At 36.6% G+C, this 20,633-nt stretch overlaps 1 protein-coding gene across 4 annotated transcripts in view; it reads left to right on the top strand.

Moving 5' to 3' along the window:
• The first annotated feature begins 7,426 nt into the window (after positions 1–7,426).
• The window catches only part of DNAJC24 (DnaJ heat shock protein family (Hsp40) member C24), an 84,377-nt gene continuing 71,170 nt past the window's right edge, over positions 7,427–20,633 (top strand). For 2 of the 4 annotated variants that reach the window (XM_039471182.2, XM_074401281.1), the window contains exons 1-2: positions 7,427–7,530; positions 8,324–8,467. In XM_039471182.2, coding sequence (XP_039327116.1) covers positions 8,357–8,467 — 111 coding nt within the window. In that variant the 5' untranslated portion in view covers positions 7,427–7,530; positions 8,324–8,356. Of the gene's footprint in view, positions 7,581–8,323; positions 8,468–20,633 lie in introns of all 4 variants that reach the window. The other 2 variants (XM_003919954.4, XM_074401280.1) reach the window with 2 other exon arrangements.

The raw sequence follows: 20,633 nt of genomic DNA on the forward strand, positions 1-20,633 counted from the left end.
CTAAATGTGTTTATTACTAGTAAACTGACATAAGTAATAAAAAAATATAGTAACTCTAATGCTAAGTGAAAAATGTATTTTTAAATGTGATTTTTACTCTCATATCTCTTGTGGATTTAAACTAGTGAAGTTGCAATGCTTTATTCATCTTAAATAATGCTATCATCATACAAAAATTAGATTTGATGACTGAATTTGAGCATAATAATATTAAACTGTGTATAATAACATTAAGTATTTTGAAATCTTTGAAAATATTCACCAACACTAAAACGTTTCATGGTTTTACTTCATATAATTTTAGGGGAGGAAATAAATCATTTCTTTAAGTGAGCAGACAAAATTTCATATGTCTTTTTGAATTCTACCTTTCCATATGACATACTTAGCATTTAAAAACCTAAAAAATAACACTAATCTTATTTTAAAAGTCATTGCCTTATATTTTTGAAAAATATTCAAGTAACAAAGATAACAACGATACTAATTATGTTTTCCATTGCTAATGATGAATGAAGTCATGAGTTTAATTTCCTATAACAAAAGATGAGGCTCATTAATAAAGTCAAACTTCTATATATGGTGACCTATTCATATCTATTAGAATTCACACAAATTTAAAAACCTGAATGCAACAGCATGTTTAGCCAGGTGCCATAGTTAATATACACTAGTGAATTCCACACTAACTTCAAAAGGTTCCGTAACACCCTGGAAGCATCTTCATTATACTCTCTAATTGACTTAAACAAATTTCAAATCAACTGTTTAACACATTTTAACCCACAAATTAACACCCCTTGATCATTCAGATTAACCTTTCTTCCCTGAGTCAATTACATGCCAAAAATAAACTTTTCAAAAAAAATTCAGTATTAAAAAAATAAAGTAGAGAAAGTAGCATGCTTTAACAAACAGTATAGCCAGTCCCTCACTTAGGATGGTTTGACTAACAATTTTTCAACTTTACATGGTGTGTATTCTACTAAAACATGTTCAGTAGAAACTGTACTTTGACTTTTCCCAGGCTAGTGATGTAGTAAAATAATCCCTCATGATGCTGGGCAGTGGCAGGGAGCAGCAGCTGCCAGTTAGCCATGCAATCTCTGAGGGTAAACAACCAATACTCTATGGAATACTGTGTGCTAGATGATTTTACCCAACTGTAGGCTAAAGTAAGTGTTCTGAGCACAATTAAAGGAGGCTAGCTTAAGCTATGATGTTCGGTAGGTTAGGTGTATTAAGGCACTAATAGTATTTTCAGCCTAAAATGGGCTTATCAGACATAACCCCGTCACACGTCAAGGAGCATCTGTATATAAACGCATATCCCCACGTGACTGGAAGAGATCACCACAAACTTCAGGGTAATTCGAAAGTGCACAGAAAAACCAGAGTAGTCATAAGAGAAAAGGGTAAAGAAGTGAATGGGGGAAAAACAAGTTGGTATTTGTATGATTATTAAAGATAAACAGAAGATGGATTACAGACAATATCTTTAATAGGCTCATGGAATGATTAAAACATCAGATGTGCAGATAGGAAAACAGGACCAAACATCCTAGATAAGATAAAGACCTATAAGAGATCTGAAAAAAGTTAGAAATAACTGACACATAATGCTAAAATACAAGAAAAACACAGTAACAAGTGTGGTTCCACAAAAAAGTATTTACCTCTTCCTATTTCTCTCCTGCTTAGTCCACTGCCTTGCACAAACTCAACGAAAGTTCATCAATTATGACTATTGTTGAAATGGCAAAGGAGAGAACAGACTGAGTTAAGACAACCAACAAAGGGAAAAATGCAAAAATGAAAACCATTTCTAAAAGATGAGCTAGGATTGTTCATTAGAGCTGATTCTCAAAACTAGCTAAAGCTTTATGCTAATCTGCCAAAAAAAGAAGACAGGACGTTTTTCATTCTAGTCATTCACCTCTCCATTCCTTCAAAGCACTATTTAAAACTTAACACTTTATACATCTTCCTGGATTAGCTTCATCTTGATTCAAGGATTTCAATCATTCAAGTAATCTATTCTACGTGTTGGTGCATCTAAAAGTTATTAATCAATGCCACAGCACCTGGTATTTCCTCTGGCACAGCACTTCCTATAGTTATTTCAGTTCCTGTTTAAATGTCTGTTTACCCAGATAAACTAAGATTTTGAGATGACTACAGTCAACTTTGTTTTATGTCTCTTGTAACTAACAGAGTGTGGGGTACATAAGAGACACTCAACAAATATGTGTTGTGTGAACAGATGAATGAAGGCTGTATATCAGGCGTCCCCAAACCACGGCCCGCGGGCCACATGCGGCCCCCTGAGGCCATTTATCCGCCCCCGCGCCGCACTTCAGGAAGGGGCACCTCTTTCATTGGTGGTCAGTGAGAGGAGCATAGTATGCAACGGCCCTCCAACGGTCTGAGGGACAGTGAACTGGCCCCCTGTATAAAAAGTTTGGGGACGCCTGCTATATATATATCATCTAGCTAATTCTTGGTGGTTTTTCTATTTCCCAGTAGATTCTAAGTTGCTCTAGATAGAATCATTCAATTTCAGAACATAACCATAATGTCCCGTAGTACTTAAATACAGCTTAGTTCACTGGTATAAAAATCCTAAAATTCGCCGGGCGCGGTGGCTCAAGCCTGTAATCCCAGCACTTTGGGAGGCCGAGGCGGGTGGATCACGAGGTCAAGAGGTTGAGACCAACGTGGTCAACATGGTGAAACCCCGTCTCTACTAAAAATAGAAAAAATTAGCTGGGCATGGTGGCGCGTGCCTGTAATCCCAGCTACTCAGGAGGCTGAGAGAGGAGAATTGCCTGAACCCAGGAGGTGGAGGTTGCGGTGAGCCGAGATTGCGCCATTGCACTCCAGCCTGGGTAAGGAGAGTGAAACTCTGTCCCAAAAAAAAAAAAAAAAAAAAAAATCCTAAAATTCAGAAATAAAAATCAAGGAAATGAAAGAATTGGTGATGGAACTACCAAAAGAGCAAAGTAAATATAATCCTAGGATAGGAAATAATTAGCAGAATTACACTAATATATATATATATATATATATATATATATATATATATATATATATATTTCAAGTGTTATCCAGCAATGAGAAGCACAATTGACTAATATGACACATAAAATTAAAAATCTGTAAACGTCTGATGGACATTAACTTATGGGCAGGCATGTACTAAAGTGATAGATTTAATAACAGATATCATTTTTTGCTATCACCATGGCAAAGGATCTTAAACTCCTGATACATCTATCTACATCTATAGTACTTGATCAATCATTTTGGAATCAAATATTTAATGTATGCCTACCTTGGTTACGTCAGATGCTGATGACACAAATTAAAGTTTTATGTATACTTTTAATTTATCCTGAAGTCCAACCAAATGTATATTTCAACAAATACTTCAGTTCGATTTTATTTTTCCAATTTAATTGTGTCTTGCTTTCATTTCCTCTCTGAAAATTCCTAAAATATTGCTATGAAATGTCTAATATTCTAATATATCAAAACTGATCAACAAATATTATTAATTAATAACAACAACAATAGCTAACCTTTACTGAGTACTTACTACCTTCAGGCACAACTATCTCACTTAATTAGCACAACAAATATATAAGGGAAATACTATTTACTCCCATATTAGAGGAAGAAACCAAAGCACAAAGATGAATTAAATTCATATAGCCAGTAAGAGGAAAAGCCTTTATTAAACATATATATTCTGACCCCAGAGTTCATGCCCTTAACCATGATACTAACACAGTTTATGTTTCTGCTATATTAGTTTTACATAAAATGCATAAATTGCCTTCTGAAAGTAAGATACTGAGAAACAAACCTATTAAAGCTATGTATCATTAGAACTTCAGAGAAAGAGGCAAGATAGTTGGTTCTTAGTGTCTCTGAAGAGAGGTGTTCTTGCTCTCAGAAAGTTTGCAACCCAACTGGGGAATCCGAATACAGTCTAAGGAAAACAATATACTGTGATATACAAAGGACTTGCTATGAAAGTTGAGAGGCGGTAGTAATTTCTAAGGACCAGGCCATCATAAAAGGCTTGATGGAAGAGATAGGCCTTAAAGGAGGAATTAGTCTGATAGGAAGAAGAAAAGAATTAGGGTGTTATAAGTAAGAAGAACCATTTGAACACAATGATTGATGAAACACTGTTACCAAAACACCAGCAATTCCAACTAGGTATTGCTGCTTGGCACCCAGAAAGCCAATCACTGAGACAATGATTATTGCTAAAGAAGGCTTTAATCAGATACTGCAGCCTAGGAAATGGGACATCAGTGTCAAATTCATCTCCCTCACTGATTAAAATTAGGGGTTTATATAGCAAGAAAGAAATGTTAACTATGTATGAGAAAACATGAACTACGGAGGGGTAAAGAAGCAATAATGAGGAATGAAGAGTCTGGCATCTCATTGTCTAGATGCAGTAATCTGGTTTCAGTTCGTTGATACTTTTGGAGAGGTCTGGGCATCCTTTCTTGAGTAAAGAACTCAGATAAAAATAAACCAAATGTGGCTGGGAGCAGTGGCACATGCCTGTAATCTCAGCACTTTGGGAGGCTGAGGCAGGCAGATTACTGCTCAGGAGTTCCAGACCAGACTGGCCAGCATGGTGAAACGCCATCTCTACCAAAAAAAATACAAACATTAGCGAGGCATGGTGGCACACACCTGTAGTCCCAACTACTTGGGAAGCTGACTTAGCAGATGGCTTGAGCCTGGGAGGTAGAGGCTGCAATGAGCTGAGACTGTGCCACTGCACTCCAGACTGGATACCAGGGCAAGACCCTGTCTCAAACAAACAAACAAATAAAAAGATAAAACAAATGCAAGTTTCAAGCTTTCAGATGGGAAATATCCATTTCTATGTTTATTCAAAACAAAACAAAAAACCTATTTATGGGACTATTGGGTTGGTTTCAGTACCATTAAAAGATCCAATTGTTTGAATGTTTCATGTATGGAGATAATAGGTGAGGCTGGAAAAGCAAAGATCATATTGAAGAGGAAACCTGAATGCCCGGTTAAGGAGTTAGGACTTTATTCTCTAGACCTTCCCTGCTTAATACAGCAGCCACTCGTCACATGTGGCTACTGAGCATTTGAAATGTGGCTAGTTCAAACTGAGGTGTCTTCCAGCACAGTACACACCAGCTTTTGAAGACTTAGTAGGAGAAGAGAATGTAAAGTTTCTCCTTAATAATTTTTATATTGATGAATTTTAAAGTAATATTCTGGATATACTGGATTGAATAAAATATATTGTTAAAATTAATTTTACCCGTTTCTTATGTGTCTAATGTGACTACTAAAAAATTTAAAATCACATAGGTAGCTTGCTTTCGTGGCTTACATTATTTTCGTATTGGAAAAATTACTACTCTAGAAAGTGAAAAATGAAAGAAGATTAATGATCAGAAATTTATGTAAAACTTTTGGTACAAACAGATAGACGGAGTATGAGACAGTTGGTCTCACTCAGTAAGCCAATGGCAAGAAAAGAAAAAAAACAAGGCTGTAGTGAAGAAGTGGGACTGTTACAGTTTAAAAGACATTTAAGAGAACAGTTAAATAGAAAGTGTGAATTTTGTCTGGATTCTGATTCAAGCAAACCAACCAGAAAAATACATTTTGAATTAACTGTGGAAATGTAAGTAAGGTCTACATATTGCATGACAGTCAAATAATGACATTATGGAGATAAAAGAAAAATTTGGTACATTTTAGGGATGCAAACTAAAGCATGTAGAGATGAAATGAGAAATTATTTGGGAATGCTGGGAAAAAAATCTATTCCTTATTTCCAAACCTCAATAAGTAAATGAGGTAACACAATAAACTAACTGAATAGTAAATCAAAATAAAGTGCTTTTGCTGAAAAAAAAAAAAAAAAAAGAAAACAGAAAAAAACCAGAGCATATCTACCTATACAGGGAAGACCTATGCAAGCAGTGGATAGAGGGGAGTTTGAGGGCTAGAGATGTTCAAGGGAGCATCATTCTGACAGTACTGTTTAGGAAAGCATTCACGATACCACTTAATTCCATTGTTTCAGGTATTTCCATGTAACAACCCAAGAAAGTATGATGGAGCCAGGACTAAAACCAGATGCTCTTTGTATGTGTTCAAACATGACATAATTCTGTGGAGAACCTAATCTATACTTTCATCTTTAGATTTTTTTAACTTGCTTGTTTCATTCAGTTATTCTTTATAGTTCACAACATCATTAAATAATTGATCATATTAAATTATTTTATTTATTCTGCTTAACTTTATCTTAACTGCTTCTCAAACTCAGATTGGTAGAAGAAGGATAAAAAAGAAGGAAAGCAAAATCTAAGCAGTTAACAACAAAACTACTTTAACATCTCCAAGTGAAATGTATGTGATGCTGGCCAAAAATAAGATGTAGTTTTCATCGCCAGGTACAATGCAAGGAAGAGTTGTTAATGTAAACAGCACAAAGAAGAAATAATAAAAGGAAACACAGGAATCAAGAAAGGGAAAAGAGGGGAGAGAAGAACACCACCAGCAGCAGCAGCAGCAACAACAACAACAAACCCCAACAGTGCCTATTTGTAGTGGCCCCCAACTGCTTCAAAGAAGAGCAGTTCATTCTGCTTTTTTCGGTAAAGTTGAAAGATAGCATAGCTGCCCTGGGAATGGGTAGACTTGCTGAGTCCTTGTTCTGCTGCTAGCTGTTTGGCCTTGAGCCTTAATTTCTTTCCTCATCTATAAAGTCGGAATAAATAGCACCTGTCTTACTTTTCTCACTGGGTTGAAGTGAAAGCGAAGTGAAAGCAAACGTGAAAGAATTTTGGAACGTTTTTTATGTTGTAGGTTGGTTACTAAGGTCTAAAAGGAATATTAATAATTACATCGACTATCTTTTGGAGAAAAAAAATTAAACCGACCTCATCCTCCGCAAATCTAGCCATACCCGGCATAGGATTTAATTCTCTTAATTTTCGAATGAGAACATTATAAAGGAACTGCAGGGACGAGGGTGGCATGAGATCTCTTCATCCTTCTCACATTTTTGCCCCCGCATACCTCTCAGAGTTCAAGCACCAACCGAAACAATTGAGAGTAGCTCAGGGTAGGGTAAACGGAGGACGCTTTGAAGAACGGAGGGAAAGCCTGGGATGGCGGGGTCGGGGGGTGCTCTCTGAGGAGGAGGAGAGAAGCGACAGTCGCGGAGCCAGGACAAGAGAGACTTAGAGCAAAGCCAGAGGCACCTTTCTTCAACGCTCGGGAACTTACTGCTAGTAAACGCCACTCCATAGAAGCGGTGACTGGTTACCATAGCGACCGCGTCACGGCGGCTGGAGCGTCGCTTCTGAGTGGTGCCACGGCCACAGCTGCTCGACTAGAAACGCTTACACATCGGAGCAGTGACTTCCGGCGGAAGAAGAAGCCGGTTCCGAGTTCTGGCCGACCGCAGGCCGGGAGTGGTCAGCAGCGCCTGTGTGAACTTAGGTAGGTTTGATCTTCTATGAAGCGCGGAGAGGGTGCCCGCCAATGTCTGGGTGGGTAAAGCCGACGGTGAATGAAGATGATTTCCAAGTCCCGAGCTTGAGGAGGCCCCGGCTGCTTCTTTTAAGTGTATATAGCTGTGGGAAGAGTTGCCTGATTTCTGGGGCTCCTGGTAGGGTCTCTTCTCGAGTGTGGGAAAACTGGGGCATCCTAGCGTGGAGTTTTCCTCTCTCTTCGTGAAGTCTCAGCGCCTCTCCATTAACAGGGGTCTCTCGTTCTCTGCCGGCCGGTGCTGACGTTATTTCTCATATCATGCTCTCCAGGCAATCTGGAGGAAAAGCAAACGAGAAACATTCAGAAGGAATGCCCCCAAATTCATTTTAATTCTTTGGTGTTTTATTTGTTTAATTCGTTCATTTTGTAAATATTCATTAAGCTCCTTCAGCGTGTTTAGTGAGTGCTTACTTGTGTGCCAGCTTTACCATAAGGCTAGTGGAAATACCTTAAAGGTTGATACACCATCTGGTTCATTATCAAATTCTTTTTTTTTTAATGCTGCTGTATATTCATTAATTAATGTATAAATCGTGAAAGACCTAAAACGTGTTTTATACTTGTCGGTACACTTATACATGGAATTATTGGGGCGTTTTACATGAAAATATATGCTTCCTCAGGTTTGCCTTATAATCATGATTTACTCAACCGAATATTAAAGAACTTACAAAAGCACTACTTAATTTTTTCTTAGATACATGACAGACCGTAATGAATTGTCTTTAATATTTCAATTCAGCTGATCTGAGAAGGCCTACTTCTGGTTCCATGAATGATGACGGTTGAGCAGATGCCCATAAAGGATTGGTACAGCATCCTCGGGGCAGACCCATCTGCAAATGTGTCAGACCTAAAACAAAAGTATCAAAAACTCGTATTAATGGTAAGTCTTTTCTTTCGAATTTTAAATCATGAGGGGGGGAAATCAATTTTTATATGAAACCCACAAATTTAGGTTTCAGAAATATATAGGATACCAGTGGCAGGAATCCAGGTATTAATTTGATTTAATTGGATGTTTCAGTAATATTGCTGAAAAACTTGATTTGAGGTAGGAAAGCATGATGGTTAGGAGCTGGAGATCTGAGCCAGGCTGCTTGAGTTAGAATCCTGAGTCCATCTCCAGCTGTGAGAATGTGGACAAGTTACTTTTTCTTGTCTGTACCCAGGAAGGATTAATGAAATAATCCATGTAAAATATTTAGAAATGTTGTTACATAATAAACAACAGTAGCCACTAGTCGCATCTGGCTGCTGAGCACCTGAATAGCTACTGTGATTTGAGATGGACCATAAGGGTAAAATATACATTAAATTTTAAAGACAGCATTTAAAAAAGAGTTAAAACAATCTAATAGTTTTTAATGTTTATGTTGGTTAAAGTTTACTGGTTTTATTTTTCCTCTACTGTGTCCATCAGCTGATAAACTTATTAAAATAATTCTTGATCTCTTATCTAATTTTCATATCTAGCATTTCTACTGGCTCTTTTTTTAAAGTTTCCATCTCTTTCCCATCTTTTTACATATATTGCCCACTGTTTCTACTATATCTTTTAATAAACTTATCACAGTTAAAGTCCCTGTCTGATAATTCTTTGTAGTTAATAATTGAACAGTTTTTATGTGGATTATATGTTGAAATGATAATATTTGGAATTACTGGCTATTTTGTGTTTTATGTACATAATATGCATGCATGTATTTGCACATATTACAGTTTGTTTCTCTTGCATTTTACTTTTTTTTTTTTTTTTTTTCCGAGACCGAGTTTTCGCTCTTGTTACCCAGGCTGGAGTGCAATGGCCCGATCTCGGCTCACCACAACCTCCACCTCCTGGGTTCAGGCAATTCCCCTGCCTCAGCCTCCTGGGTAGCTGGGATTACAGGCACGCGCCACCATGCCCAGCTAATTTTTTGTATTTTTAGTAGAGACGGGGTTTCACCATGTTGACCAGGATGGTCTCGATCTCTTGACCTCGTGATCCACCCGCCTCGGCCTCCCAAAGTGCTGGGATTACAGGCGTGAGCCACTGTGCCCGGCCCTTTGCATTTTACTTTTTTAACATTGTATATGTAGCCTGCATTTATAGCTTACGTTTTATTTCTGTTGGGTAATACTGATTTAGGCCATTTATACACTAATTATCAGTTGACTCAGTTTTTTGAAATGAATTGTAGTATTTGTAAATATGTAATATCTTTCTGAACTTTTATATTCGTTTTTTCAATCTATATTGTGGTGCTGCTTAAGCCAATGTCTGTAATTCTATACTGAAGTCCAGTTTACTCAGTTTATAAAGAGAGAAAAGAACCATTATTTATATAGAATTTGTAGCCTTTTTAGTTTATACCAATTACATCAATGATGTTTTGCCAAAACTGTTAATGTTCATTGTTAGAGACATTAGCTACTTCATCATCAGGAATGTACTAATATTCTTGTTTTAGGTAGTATGTTGAACTAAATGATCTTAAGTTACCTTTTTCCTCAGAATTTTTAAAATTTCTGTCAGCAAAATCAACTTTACTGAAAAATATCCTAGTATCAAATCATTTTTGTACCTCAGTTAATTGGGAGATGAGGCTGGAAAAGTAGACTGGATCTCGATCATGCAGGTTCTTGTAGGCCATGTTGGCCTTTAATTGGCCAATGGGAAGCAGTCTGCACATAATGTGTAGCATCTGTCAAACACAAAAGTGAATAAACCAATTTGCATATGCACTAACAATGTATCAGAGAGTTCTGGCTGCTCTACATCTTTGCCATATATTTGATGCTATTAGTCTCTTTCATTTTGGCTATTGGAGTTTTCACAGTTTGGCCACCATTGACATTTTGGGCAGGATAATTCTTTGTTATTTGGGCTGTCCTGTGCTTTGTAAGATGTGTGGCAGGATCCTAGATGCCAGTAACAACGAAAAATGTCTCCTGGTTGTCAAAATTGCCACCTTTCATGAAAATCACTGGAGTACTCTACAGTGTCTGTAGTAATACCCTATTGTGGGGTTGTTGCTTTTTAAAAATTTCTCTGATTACTAATGATGTTGAGCCCTTTTTAATGTGATAATTGGACATTTGTATAATTTTCTTTCATGAAGTATATTTAAAATACATATATATACATAATTGATTCTGTATATATGTTGTGAATATTTTCTCCTAGTCTGTGATTTACCAGGTCATTTTCTTAATGGTGTCTTTTGATGCACAGAGTTTTTTGTTTTGACAAAATATAATTTATCAAATGTGTGTTTTATACTTAATGGTTTCCGTCTTCGCTAAAGTTATGAGAATGTTCTTCGATGTTTTCTTCTAGAAGTAGTCATTTGCTTTTGCCTTTAGACTTATGATTTCTGTGTATAGCATAAGATCTGAAGTCATGTTTTTATTTTCCTCAGTATGGATATTCAGTTGTTCCAGCATCATTTGTTGAAAACTTTTTTCTCCATTGGACTGCCTTGGCAATATGAGTCTATTACTAGACTCTATTCTGTTTTATGTATTTGTTTACCCTTTTACTAATACCTCCATCTTGATTACTGTAGATTTATAGTAAGTCTCAAAGTCATTATGAAGTTAATACTCTAATATTATCCTTCTTTTCCAGTTTATTTTAGTTATCCTACTTTGATTTGCACGGAAATTTTAGAATCAGCTTGTAAATGTCTACCAAAAAAATCTTGCTTGAGTTTTAAACTGAGATTGCATTAATATATATCCACTCTGGTAGAATGGGCATCTTAATAATATTGAGTCTTTGAATCCATGAACATGTATCCTTCTCCTTCCTTAAGCTATCTTTCATTTCTGTCATCAATATTTTATAATTTTCAGTGTAGAGGTCTTACATATCTTTTTTTGAATTTATTTCTAGTAATTTGTTTTTGGTTCCATTGTAAATGGTATTTTGAAAAATATTTCGTTTTTCAGTTGTTGATTGATAGTATATAAAATTATAGCTTATTTTTATATACTGGTCTTGTATCCTACAATCTAGGTAAATTTGCCTTTTAATTTTTATAGCTATTTTTTGTCGATTTCTTAGAATTTTCTACCAGTACAATTGTGTCATTTGCAAATAATGAGAGCTTCAATTCTGTCTTGTCAATCTCTATGTCTTTTATTTCCTTTTCTTGCCTTAATGCACTAGCTGCTTGCTTCTGTTGAAATGTTCAGTTGAAATGTTAAGAGCAGATATCCTTGCCTTGTTTCTGATTTTAGGAGCAAAACCTTCACTATTTTACCAGTAAGTGTACTGTTAGCTGTATGTTTTTTAAAATGCCCTTTATCAGCTTGGGGAAATTATTTTAATTAATACTTTGCTAAGAGTTTTTATAATAAATAGGTATTTAAAATTTTTAGATCCTTTTTTTTGCATTTATTGAATTTTACATTTATTTATTTTCCTAATTTAATTTGTTAATGTGGTGAATTACATAGATTTTTCTTAAGCCTACTTCTCATTCCGAGGATAAACAAACTTCACTTATCATGAAGCATTATTATATTTAAATATTGAGAGAGATTCTAGTTGCTATATTTTGTTAAGGATTTTTATGTTTAAGTTCATGCTGTATATCTGTAATTTTCTTTTCTCGTAATGTTTATGTCTAAATTTATTATCATAGTTATCCTAGCCCCCAAAAATGAGTTGTGCTTTCATTTTCTTTCTTTTCTGAAAGAGTTTGTATAATACTGCTATTTTTTTTCTTAGTTAAATGATTAATAGAATTTACTAGGGAAGTCATCTGGGCTTGGAGGTTTCTTTTTTTTTTTTTTTTTTTCTTGAGGCAGAGTCTTCCTCTTGTTGCCCAGGCTGGAGTGCAATGGCACAGTCTTGGCTCATTGCAACCTCCACCTTCGGGATTCAAGCAATTCTCCTGCCTTAGACTCCCAAGTAGCTGGGATTACAGGTGCTTACCACTATGCCCAACTAATTTTTTGTACTTTTAGTGGAGACAGGATTTCACCATTTTGGCTAGGCTGGTGTTGAACTCCTGACCTCAGGTGATCTACCTGCCTCGGCCTCCTAATGTGCTGAGATTACAGGAGTGAGCTACCAGACTTGCCCAGAGGTTTCTTTGTGGGAAATGTTGTAGTTATTTATTTATTTAAAGATAAAGTGCTTTTAACCTGTCTGTATATTATATTTGAAGTATATGTTTTTGTGTATAGCTCATAATTGAGACTTAAGAAACATTCCAATCTGTCAGTCTCTTTTTTTGGGAAGTATTTAGTTTATTTACATTTAATGCAGTTATTAACAATGCTTGGATTTAAATGTGTTCTTTCTTTCTCTCTTTTCTTCCTTCCTTCCTTCCTCCTTACTTCTTTCCTTCATTCCTTTCATATTTGTCCTGTCTGCTCTTTGTCCCTCTGTTCTTCCTATCATCTTTTGGGCGTATCAAGTATTTTTAGTATTTCATTTTATTTCCTCTGTTGAATTTTTGGCTATAACCTTTTTGTGTTTTTTAGTGATTGTTCTAGTGATTACAATATCCATCTTTAAATTATCACACTTTACTTTCAAAATACATCTTATTACTAAACAGCTTAAGAAAGTTACAACAGTATTCTTCCAATTATTTCCCTCTTTCTCTTTTGTTTTTAGATATATTTTGCCTCTATATATGCTATCAACGCTATAGTATAATTATGATTTTAAATATTTCTACTCTGTTCTTTTAAATAAATTTTGTGTGTTTATGTGTTTGTATCATTTTTGCCCTTTCTGATGTTTCTGTCTGGTAGTATTTTCCCTTGGCCTATGATGTATTTTGCCTGTTTTCTTTTTTTTGAGATGGAGCCTCACCTTGTTGCCCAGGCTGGAGTGCAGTAGCACAATCTCAGCTCACTGGAACCTCTGCCTCCCAGGTTCAAGTGGTTCTCCTGCCTCAGCCTCTCAAGTAGGTGGCACAGGGTGTGCCACCATGCCTGGCTAATTTTTGTTTTTTTTTTGAAACGGAGTTTCGCTCTTGTTACCCAGGCTGGAGTGCAATGGCGCGATCTCGGCTCACCACAACCTCCGCCTCCTGGGCTCAGGCAATTCTCCTGCCTCAGCCTTCTAAGTAGCTGGGATTACAGGCATGCGCCACCACGCCCAGCTAGTTCTTTTTTTTTTTTGTATTTTTAGTAGAGACGGGGTTTCACCATGTTGACCAGGATGGTCTCGATCTCTCGACCTCGTGATCCACCCGCCTGGGCCTCCCAAAGTGCTGGGATTACAGGCTTGAGCCACCACGCCTGGCCTAATTTTTGTATTTTTAGTAGAGACAGGGTTTCACCATGTTGGCCATGCTGGTCTCAAACTCCTGCCTTCAAGTGATCTGCTCACCTTGGCCTCCCAAAGTGCTAGGATTACAAGTGTGAGCCACCATGCCCAGCCTTGCCAAGACCAGCTCGGTTGAAGAAACCCCAACCCAGGCGGCACTGAGGGAATTAAGAAACAGACACATGGCCGGGCGCCGGTGGCTCAAGCCTGTAATCCCAGCACTTTGGGAGGCCAAGGCGGGTGGATCACGAGGTCGAGAGATCGAGACAATCCTGGTCAACGTGGTGAAACCCCGTCTCTACTAAAAATACAAAAAATTAGCTGGGCATGGTGGTGTGTGCCTGTAGTCCCAACTACTCAGGAGGCTGAGGCAGGAGAATTGCTTGAACCCAGGAGGCGGAGGTTGCGGTGAGCCGAGATCGTGCCATTGCACTCCAGTCTGGGTAACAAGAGCGACACTCTGTCTCAAAAAAAAAAAAAAAGAAAAAAAGAAAAAAAGAAACAGACACAGAGGTAAGACTGCAAAGTGGAAATATCAGAGGGCTAACAGCCTTCCGAGCTTAGAGCCTCAGGGGCTAAGAAGCCTTCAGAACTGAGAGCCTTGAACAGATTCTGACCCACAAATTTATTCTCTCTAAACAGGTGATTATTAACAACCAGGTGTTCTGTGTTTTCTCATAGAACAAAAATAAACCAAGCAGGCAGCTAGTGCCTGCATGACACTGATCGAAGACAGACTAGGAAGTATTCTCCATGAGGGAGCCACAGGGGCAGGGTCACATATCCCATGCTTAAAGAATTGTTTTAACTGGTATATGACATACATACACAGTTTTGCTACTCTAAAATGTTCCAAGCAGTTTTCCGCTTGGGGTGCTGGCTCAGTTTTTCTTGCCGTCGTTCTTAGCAAATGATATAATTTATCATGTTAGGACTTGTCCCACACAGCCCTTTCTTTTTGAAAGCTATTCTCTATTTTTATTAGCTTGAGGATTCTAGAGTGAAAGGTTTTTTTTGTTTGTTTGTTTGTTTGTTTCTTTAAAAGTACCTGTATTGTTTCCTCTCTTCTCCTTTTGGGTTTCTAATTATATGTGTATTTGATTGTCTCATGGCTACTGAATGCTCTGGTTTTTTTTCTAGTCTTTTTTTTTTCCCAGTCTTTTTTTCCCCATTTGTGTTTCAGTTTGCGTAATTTCTATTTAATTGTGGTAAAGTTCACTGGTTTTATTTTTCCTCTACTGTGTCTGTCTGCTGATAATCTTCTTAAAGGAAGTCTTGATTTCTTGTCTAATCTTCATATCTCACATTTCTACTGGGTCCTTTTTAATAATAGCTTCCATCTCTTTCCCATCTTTTTACATGTATTGTCTACTGTTTACACAGGGTCCTTTAATAAACTTATCACGTTAAGTTTTGCCTTATTGATTGAATTTTCATTTTAGGGAAGTCTGTTATATTTTAGAAATATAATATCTTTTTAAGATTAGTAAAGTTTTCTCCTTTTTCTTCTTTTAAGGTCCTTTTTTTCCCCCACTTTTGCTTCTTCCTCCTTCCCCCACCCCCTCTCTTTTATTATAGAGGTGCTTTTCATATATCTGGTGGACTTTGGTTTTCTGTTTCTATTTTAGAATGAAATATTACAAGCGGATTTGGAAATTCACGTGCATGACTGGGGCTTTCATCAAGCAATGGCTATCATTTTGTTGGATAACCTTAAATGTCAGCATCTGAATCCATTTCCCAGAGAAGAATTCTCAAATCGTCTGCTGGGAGATTTGGTGGGAACTTGGGCTCCCAATGCTCTGTATGTCCATGCTTTTGTTGTTGCTGTTTGTTTGTTTTTAATGTACTGCTGTGACTTAGTCATCAGCGCCATGCCTCATGTTCCTGAATCCAGAACATCTCTGGTCTTTCTCTCACAAGGTAGACCTGTAGCTTTCTGCTGTGGATGCCTGGCTTTATATTGAGGAAGAGAGATGGAGGTCTAACCATTTCTTTGGTCTTAACCAGTCTTTCTCTTTTTTCGCTTTGCCCCTCAACCCCATTCTTAAAGGTACTTAATGCTTTCCATTCCCCAGTTTCTCCAGCCTCTGTGAATGAACTCACTTCTTTCTCTCTTTCACTTTAGATTTAGCTTTCAGTTTTTGCAGATACACTGAATTTGTTATCATTTATTGATGGATTTTACATCTCTTCAAATATTGACATTTTTCACCTGTTTTTTAATCTTCTCTCCTGTTTATTCTTACACATTTCCCTCCTGTTTCTTCTTACACATTTATGCTTTTTAAAAAAATTATTATTTCTTTGCTGTTATTAGTAAGGAATTTTGGAAGGGATAACAGTGTGAGCGAGTTGCTGTGGCTCACACTTGTAATCTTAGCTACTCAGGAAGCTGAAGCAGGAGGATTGCTTGAGCCCAGGAGTTCAAGGCTATAGGGATATATGATTCAGTCACTGTGCTCCAGCCTGGGCGACAGAGCAAGATCCTATCTCAAATTAATTTGTCGTTTAATGGAAGCCCTGAACTATTTTCTTTTCCTTTTAGAGGCCAGGTACCCTTCTGTGGCCATATGCCTTTGCATTTGCGCTCTGTCCATCCACTGCCTCACCTGATTCTCACTCATTGTTTCAAAATGATCTTAGTTGTAATCTTGCCTCCCCAGCTCCCTGCCATGCCTCTCTTCCCTGTGGTTACCCTCCCCTACTCGTATTGTATTTTATGGTATTTCTCTAGGACAGGGACGGTATAGCTGTTAGATAAGGAGAATGAGGGTAGGTGGACTGTGATAAAAGGTTGGATTTGTTTTTCCCCTGCTTTTCTTTTACAAGATGAGAGAGACTTGAACATGTTTACATTGTATGGGAAGTAGCCACAGAAAAGCTTGGGATTGAAGTTACAGGAGAGATTGAATAATTAACAAAGGCAGAAGGGGATGGGATCTTAATCCTAGGTAAAAGGATTAGCTTTAGGTAAGAGACAGGAGAGACCTGTCTTCATTGTTACAGGGAGGAAGGAAGAAAAGATGGTTGCAATAGCCAGTTTGCTTGTAGGTTTGGTAGCAGAAAGTTGATGAGCTCTCATTTGGTATCTTTTTTTAATTCTCTGTAAAGTAGAAGACAGTTATCTGTCGAGGAGGGCGAGAGATGAAGTGAAGCAGCAAATTACAGGAGACAGAATTTCAACTAGCATTATTCTGGGAAGGCTTCTTGTAGGTAGCTATGTATACTATGGCAGCAAGAAGTCTTACCTAACAACCTGGCAGCAGGCAACAAGAGACAATAAATCTGATATGGTTTGGCTGTGTCTCCACCCAAATCTCATGTTGAACTGTAGCTCCGTAGTTCTCATGTTTTATGGGAGGGACCTGGTGGGAGATAATTGAATCATGGTGGGGGTTGGGGGGTGTCCCATACTGTTCTCCTCATGGTAGTGAGTAAGTCTCACAAGATCTGATGGTTTTATAAGGGGTTTCCCATTTCACTTGATTCTCATTCTCTCTTGCCTACTGCCAGGATTGTGAGGCCTCCCCAGCCATGTGGAACTATGAATCCATTAAACCTCTTTTTCTTTATAAATTGTCCAGTCCCTGGTATATCTTTATCAGCAGTGTGAAAATGGATTAATACACTATCTCATAGCATTTTGCCCTTCTTTAGCCTGAGTTGATGTATTAGTGGTTCTTATATTACAGTTTAGTACAATAATTTATCATCTTACTTACGGCCATGGGTTATTTTCAGTTTATTCTGTTTAAGAATGAAAAGAAGTATAGAGTAGTAAGTGTGTAATTAGTAGCATGCGTATTGTACTTAGCAGGTTACAAATGCTTTAGCCTCTTATCTGGTTTTACCCTCTGTAAGGTAGGTTTTATTATCCCTATGTTTGTGTTTGAGAAAATGAAGGCTTAGTTACAGTTAAGTGGTTTGTCAGAAACACAGAATTAGTAAGGGTTATGGTCTAGGCTTCATCACGTGTTCTCTGACTCTAGATTCTCTTCCATTATATCACACTTCTCATAATTGACATCTAAAAGGGTTTACTGTTGTTTGAAGGCATAATTTTTATTTTTTCTGGATTTCCATGGAACTTCATTTGTGCATAGTTAATTAAGTATTATGGAAGGTCAGACATAATTACTACTTTCTTGTAATTTTGAAAAGATCTAGATTTTTTTATGGCTTATAAAGTAAAAGTTATTTTTCTTACTCCTTTTGCATGATAAGTTCAGACTTTCTAATAGACTTAAGGAGAAAATTATAAGGGAAAATCATATTATTTATCATGTTTGTCAGACTTTTTGAAATAAAAAGAGGCTTCTAAAGTTCATATTCTTGTTTTCCAGTTAGAATTACCACATTTTGTTAGTCTGTGTTTTTCAACAATGTCACAAAACAGTTGGGGAATAAAATTACAGTTGACTAACAGCATTCTCTAATTTTGTAAAAGAAAAGCACATGTATTACATGTACTTTTTCAAGTTCAGAAGACTTTGAATTTAATACCTCCTACACAATTAGTTGTTTTGATAAAATATTGCTAGATTGTAGGCTGCTTAGTTTACAATACATGTTGATTTAGGAAATACTGTTTCTTTATTTCAGTTTTTGTAAATGTAATGCTTATTCAGGGTCCTGATTCTGAAAAAATGCTTACAAATTGAGATATTTTAGAATACTTTAAAGATATATCTATATGTAAAGTGCAGAATTAGCTTTAAAGACATTATTCACATACCATACATATTACTTATTAGAGATATACATGTTAGCCTGCTGTGTAATAATTTACTATATAAAAAACAAAAGTAACTGAATCAACATTTTTCAGCACTGTTTTATTAATAGGGACTTATCAGTAAATCAGTTGTGAATTGATTTTTAAAATATTTTTTAGTTTTCTGTTAAAAACGATTTAAATAATAATCCGTTGTTTTGAAATGATCTAAGGTCCAGAATGATTAGTTATGTTATTCCCATATTTTTTGCAGTTATGCATGTGAAAATTGCTATTTACTGAAGAGAAAGCTTCATCTCAAAAGCTTTGTTAAATTGAGAACTGGGGGTCTTTTCCCATTGATGCTGATAATATTACAGGATACTTTTCAATTGGAAAAGAGTTACTGTGTTGGAAAATTATATGCCACTGTTATATGTTCTATAATCATAAAGAAAATCTGTGTAATTAGAGTCAGGAGTGTCTTATTCTTAATGTTGGAAGGGTGTAAAATACCACTTAATACTTAGGTGGGCATTCAGAGGGTCTCATTTGATTAGAAATGGTTATATATAGATTAGCTTTAAGCTAGTTATGTAATCCATTTTAGTGTCTTGAAAAAGAAAGTAGAAAGGGTACCCGTACTACAGTCAGAAGAAAATTACCACATTGGAAAAGAAGGGAGTTAAGAACAATTCTTTAAATAGGTCTTTTGAGTACACTACAAAGCAAAAGTGATCTTGATTACAGGAAAGGTACTTAGGCATTAAGGGAAATTTTGTGAAAAAAATCTAGAAATGTTATAAGTAAAAATCAGGAAAATATAACTTGTCTTGTAGTCTACTTTATAATTTCCGTTACCATAGTTAACTGTTTTGCTGTCATTTAGATATTAATATATATAATGCACGATGCGTAACAATAGAGTTGTCTCATAGAGACTATTATAAACAATTCTTTTTTGTGATAAAAATGATAGGAATAACATTTTAAATGGTAAGTAATAACTTTAATATGTAGCACTGTGTATAAGACACTCTTGTAATCACTTCATGCGAATTAACTCATTTAACTCTGCAAAGTAAAATATCATTATTATTCCTAATGCATAGATGAGTAAACCAAGACTCAGAGATTAAGTAACATACTGACTAGTAGCAAGAAATTATGACACACTCTATATATACTTTGAAAACTGTATGAAAAAAGCAGGCAGTCAGTTACCTTTCCAGTGTTTTTGTTTTTGTTTTAATTTTTCTACTGTGTAAATGCAGCAATAATAGATTGTATCTTTAGAGAAAAGGTAGTATTTATAAATGGCACAGTGTTTTCTTGTTAACCCATCTGGAGGTCACTGAACTCCATCCATTTTAATGAAGGCTTTATTAGCTAGGCATACTTGATTAAATCAGTGATCAGCTCAACCATCAACCCCTCTCCTCTCCCTGGAGATTGAGGGCTGGAACTGATAGTCCCAACCCTCCAATCATGCTTTGGTCTTTTTGGTCACCAGCCCGGCTCCTGAAGCTGCCTAGGTGCCTCCAGCCACTAGGCATTTCATTAGCATACCAAAGATCCTCTTCACTTCAGAGATTCCAAGGGATTTAGGAGCTGTTTGCCAGGAACCAGGGGATTCTCATATTACAATATTGTAGGTATTCATGACTATTTCATAGTCATGAAACTTCAGATACTGTACTTAATGGACAATTTAAAGATTTTCTACAAGTAGTTTTGATTGCATGTAATTTTCACATTGCCTTTGGATATGGACACCTATAAAAATTGTTCTTCCTTTGTAAGTGTTCAAGTTGCATGTTGGCCTTTGTAAGTGTTCAAGTTGCATGTTGGGGAGTTAATGCTATTACCAGTTGGTGGAATTGGAAAGCAAGGTTGCACAGCAAGTTTTGCTTGTAGTTTATGGAAAAGAAATGCCCCCCAGGTTGCTGTATTGTAAGGAAGGAAGGGCAAGGACCAGCAAATGCTGTTAGTGTGGGAATATATCCTCCCCATACCTGACGCAGCCTTTCATCCCAATGTTGCAGAATATATCTCTTC

This window comes from Saimiri boliviensis, chromosome 6, assembly GCF_048565385.1.
Source record: "Saimiri boliviensis isolate mSaiBol1 chromosome 6, mSaiBol1.pri, whole genome shotgun sequence".
NCBI lineage: Eukaryota > Metazoa > Chordata > Mammalia > Primates > Cebidae > Saimiri > Saimiri boliviensis.